The following is a 5,109-nucleotide window of genomic DNA, read 5'->3' as shown; positions in this document are numbered from 1 at the left end:
CTCTAAAACAAAGTGGACGAGTTGTCCAAAAAAAGTCATCCGTATTAATTTGACTCGCCTCCTTTGTAATTCTCCTGCCACCTAATTAAGGTCATGTGGAAACGTGCCTGATATTCTAAGTTGATTTGTGTTGGGCAAAGCCTGGGGTTATGGTCTGCACAACATTGTACGTTAGCGACAGACCAATGCTTGGCTGTTGCTGTGGTGAGAGAGAGAAGAGAGCTTGAATCTCTCACATAACTCGAGTGAGATTCACTGGAATGAAATCTTCTGAGAACTACACCAGGAGTAGGCCTATACTTTAGCCACAGTAAAACAAGAGAGAGAAAAGCTTTTGGCACTAGCGCATCGGCCATCACCGGTGAGTGAGCTGCACATCATTGGCTGAGTCAGTGAAACTGGAAAACCTTTTCCTCCTGATATTGTACAATACAGTATGTGTGTCTCCACACACCTAGGCTATTGATGGATTCCAGACGAGGTCGTTTGAATTGATCTCAGATTCTCTGTTTGTCAGTGTCAAAGCAGCCTGTCATTTCCATCCTTTGTGCGGTTTTACAAAAGATTCAGTCATGTAAAACGATGTAGAACGTGTTTATAAAAGGCCACATGTTTCCCAGAACTTAGGCTACAGAAAGAAAATCCACATGTTTCCCAGAGCCTAGGCTACAGAAAGAAAATCCACATGTTTCCCAGAGCCTAGGCTACAGAAAGAAAATCCACATGTTTCCCGGAGCCTAGGCTACAGAAAGAAAATCCACATGTTTCCCAGAGCCTAGGCTACAGAAAGAAAATCCACATGTTTCCCAGAGCCTAGGCTACAGAAAGAAAATCCACATGTTTCCCAGAGCCTAGGCTACAGAAAGAAAATCCACATGTTTCCCAGAACCTAGGCTACAGAAAAAAAAAAATCCACATGTTTCCAGAGCCTAGGCTACAGAAAGAAAATCCACATGTTTCCCGGAGCCTAGGCTACAGAAAGAAAATCCACATGTTTCCCAGAACTTAGGCTACAGAAAGAAAATCCACATGTTTCCCAGAGCCTAGGCTACAGAAAGAAAATCCACATGTTTCCCAGAGCCTAGGCTACAGAAAGAAAATCCACATGTTTCCCAGAGCCTAGGCTACAGAAAGAAAATCCACATGTTTCCCAGAGCCTAGGCTACAGAAAGAAAATCCACATGTTTCCCAGAGCCTAGGCTACAGAAAGAAAATCCACATGTTTCCCAGAGCCTAGGCTACAGAAAGAAAATCCACATGTTTCCCAGAGCCTAGGCTACAGAAAGAAAATCCACATGTTTCCCAGAGCCTAGGCTACAGAAAGAAAATCCACATGTTTCCCAGAGCCTAGGCTACAGAAAGAAAATCCACATGTTTCCCAGAGCCTAGGCTACAGAAAGAAAATCCACATGTGTGCAACTTCTGCAAGCGCCTCTACTAACTTTTTGTTTCCGACACCTCCCGATTTACAAACCAAGCACTGTAGATAAGTGATAATGCACTGCCACACCATCTTATTATGTAGTGATTTGTATGCGTATCAACCATGACCACTGACTTGACCTATGACCCCTAAAATGCAGATACTGCACTCTGCCTTTGTATGACCTTAAACAACTAATGCAAAGGCAAAGTGCAGTATCTACAATCTAAATGTCTTTATCCAACTTTTCTTGTTTTTCTGTTTGATGGAAACAGTTTGAGATTGAGTTCTAACTACATCCCAAGTGTATTTAATGGTGTAATGTAGTTATGTTTGCATGTTTTGTATGTTCTATTGTGATAACCCTTAAGGTTAGGACTATTTCCACTCGCAGAATGGTGATACTTCCAAAACATTTTTGACTTTGTGCGGTATATACAACCTGAATATGTTTATCCAACTCATTGTTTTTCTGTTTGACTTTGTATGGTCATTTATTTGACTTCGGGGTCACAAATCAGTGGTCATGGTTGTAATGCATTAAAAAATGACTTCATAATAAGATAATGCATTATCACTTGCATTATCACTTGCCTACCTACAACATATTGGGCTGTACAGCAAATAAACTTTAAAGCCATTTTTCTCAGTTTCACCGTTTGCATAGTTACTGCTCTTTGCCTTTGTATGGCAGAGCAGGTAACTGCAGTCCAAATATAGTGGATCAAAGCCAAAGTGAAATCCTGGGTTTTTGACTTGGATTTTGCAGTTACTGCAAATTTCTCACTCCCATTTTCTCTAAAAATGGAACATAATTGAACCAGGACACAGTATCAAACAGATACTACAAAGCCTGATTTCAGTCTTAACTAAATTTTGACCAAATATGTACTTACTGCGTTTTGCCTTTGTAGGCAAATTATAGTTTTAACCATGTTTTGAGGCGATGCTGTGTTTGTTTATATTTACATAGTTTACAAACATTGGAGTAAAACAAGCTTGTATTTTGGGTTCTGATAGGACATGACAGTTGAACTAAGCTCATGAGGCACGTTTTATTATTCAAGACTCAATGGGTATATATCATTAATTTACAACTTCAAAAATGGATGTAGCAACTAAAGATTCCAGCTTCAAGTGCCACTTTCTTTTTGTTGAACATCTATTCGATGCTGAAAGGGAACTAGCATAGAGATGGTCTTTCAGCACTGTCACCAATATGGAATGTCTGATATTTGTTTCCCTCGCTACCCAGAGGTCTATCAACATTGGATTTAGTTCCTAGCACAGAGCCACTTCTGTATCAAGAGTATGAGGTTATTTCATGACTCTTTGCCCCAAGTCACAGTAACAGGTACAGAGTGCCAACTGAAGCCGACGGACAAATACCCCTCGGTGTCTTTGTTGCTATGGATTCATGTTTCACCTTGTTAACTCTGCTGAGTCCTCATTGCCATCCAAAGTCCTGGCCAGCCATCTGATAGAACCGCTGGTTGTGCGGCCTGTAGAACTCCCTCAGTCTCCGGATCACTTCAGGGTCGATGGGGGCGTGTGTTCGGCCTTTAGTCTTCCCCAGGCAGTGGGGCTTGCTGCTTCCCTCCGGCTTCTTCAGGCAGGGGAAACCTTTAGTCTTATTGAAGTAGAAGTGCTTGTCCGTTACAATCCTCTGGAGGCCCAGGAAGTCCTGGACCTTTCCTAGTTCTCCTGCCGGGTCGGAGATGAGGCCCTCCCCACTGACCAGGTGGATCTGGGCCCGGGGGAACCAGGCCAGCCAGCGCTCCAGGTGTTGGGCGTACAGTCCGATCCACAGAGGGCTCCATAGAGAGTCAATCTCACCTGGCATCAAGAAAAGACACAGTTACCTGTTTTAGACCTTGAAAGGGGGGACTGAAGACAGGACTAAAGAATATAGTCTTTGTGTGGGTACTGAATTAGGAAAAACTATATTTTTGTGTCATTCATTATTCCATCCAACCATGCTATCATTCATTCACTCATTCATTCATTCATAGGCCTATACAATTAAAATGCATCACTATGATTCTGACCATTGGTGCGGTTCTTGAAGGCGAGGGTCTCGAAGGCAGGGATGTGGGGTGTCTTGGAGATGATCTGGGTGTAGTCAGAGATGGCCCGGGTCACAGGGTCTCGGACCACCACAATCAGCTTCACGTCACGCGACATGGAGTGTACACGCCCCGGGGTCTCCACAGTAACAAAGTAACGCGGTGTCTTCTCCATGACAACCTGGCCATCCAAGGCCTTGGGCATCATACTCCTGGGGGATGGAGGGAGAGAAAGGGAGAAATTATAGAAGAAAGGGAGAAAGGAAAAAAGAAATAGATATGTTTAGTGTTTAAATGGTGTAACTATTAGGATTAAAAAACATCTGGAAAATGATTCTGATTGGGCTAAACAACAATCTGGAAAATGATTCTGATTGGGCTAAACAACCATCTGGAAAATGATTCTGATTTGGCTAAACAACCATCTGGAAAATGATTCTTATTGGGCTAAACAACCATCTGGAAAATGATTCTGATTGGGCTAAACAACCATCTGGAAAATGATTCTGATTGGGCTAAACAACCATCTGGAAAATGATTCTGATTGGGCTAAACAACCATCGAAAAGGCTTTTACTTGTCTCTTCCTGGCTACAGTTGATGGTCAGGCCTCAAGGCTGTTCTTATATGCAGCAGTAATGGAGGCTGTCCTTACACAAGTACAGGCTACATCAATCATAGAGGGGTACTGAGATGCACACACACACAGGGCTATACAGGGCCTTCAGAAAATATTCACACCCCTTGACTTTTTCCACTTTTTATTGTGCTAAAGCCTGAATTTAAAATGGATTTAATTGAGGTGTGTCAATAGCCTACACAAAATACCCCATGATGTCAAAGTGAAATTATGTTTTTTGACATTTTTACAAATGAATAACAAATGAAAAGCTGAAATGTCTTGAGTCAACAAGAATTCAACCCTTCTTTTATGGCAAGCCTAAATAAGTTCAGGAGTATAACATTTGCTTAACAAGTCGCATAATAAGTTGCATGGACTCACTCTGTGTGCAATAATAGTTTAAAACGATTATTGAATGACCATGTCATCTCTGTACCCCACAGATCCAATTATATGTAAGGCTCCTCAGTCCAGCAGTGAATTTCCAGTACAGATTCAACCACAAAGACAAGGTAGGTTTTCCATTGCCTCATAAAGAAGGGCACCTATTGGTAGATAAATACACATTTAAAAAAGCAGACAAAGAATATCCCTTTGAGCATGGTGAAGTTATTAATTACACTTTGGCAGGTGTATCAATACAACCAGTCACTACAATGATACAGGCGTCATTTCAAACTCAGTTGCTGGAGAGGATGGAAACCGCTCAGAGATTTCACGAGCCCAATGGTGACTTTAAAAGAGTTTAATGGCTGTGATAGAAGAAGACTGAGGATGGATCAACAACAATGTAGTTACTCCACAATAGTGACCGAAATAACAGAGTGAAGAAGGAATCCTGTACAGAATCAAATCTATTTCCTATATATAAGACAAACACTTCAAAACCTTGTTTCTTATGATTCATTTGACTGTCTTTTTTTACATTTATGAATGTGTTATTCCATGTGTTTCTCTGGGTTACAGCAGTAAAGGACAAATTCAATATGTTATCAAATA

General features: G+C 41.5%; 1 protein-coding gene across 1 annotated transcript in view; it reads right to left on the bottom strand.

Annotated features, from left to right (window-relative positions):
* Nucleotides 1–584: 584 nt before the first annotated feature.
* The window catches only part of hs3st3l (heparan sulfate (glucosamine) 3-O-sulfotransferase 3-like), an 11,965-nt gene continuing 7,440 nt past the window's right edge, over nt 585–5,109 (bottom strand). Inside the window, exons 2-3 of the mRNA XM_035800808.2 lie at nt 3,472–3,701; nt 585–3,259 (exon numbers count right to left, since the gene is read on the bottom strand). Coding sequence (XP_035656701.1) covers nt 2,871–3,259; nt 3,472–3,701 — 619 coding nt within the window. The 3' untranslated portion in view covers nt 585–2,870. The remainder of the gene's footprint in view (nt 3,260–3,471; nt 3,702–5,109) is intronic.

This window comes from Oncorhynchus keta, chromosome 24, assembly GCF_023373465.1.
Source record: "Oncorhynchus keta strain PuntledgeMale-10-30-2019 chromosome 24, Oket_V2, whole genome shotgun sequence".
In the NCBI taxonomy this organism is placed as follows: Eukaryota; Metazoa; Chordata; class Actinopteri; order Salmoniformes; family Salmonidae; genus Oncorhynchus; species Oncorhynchus keta.
This window is presented reverse-complemented; position numbering and strand designations above follow the sequence as displayed.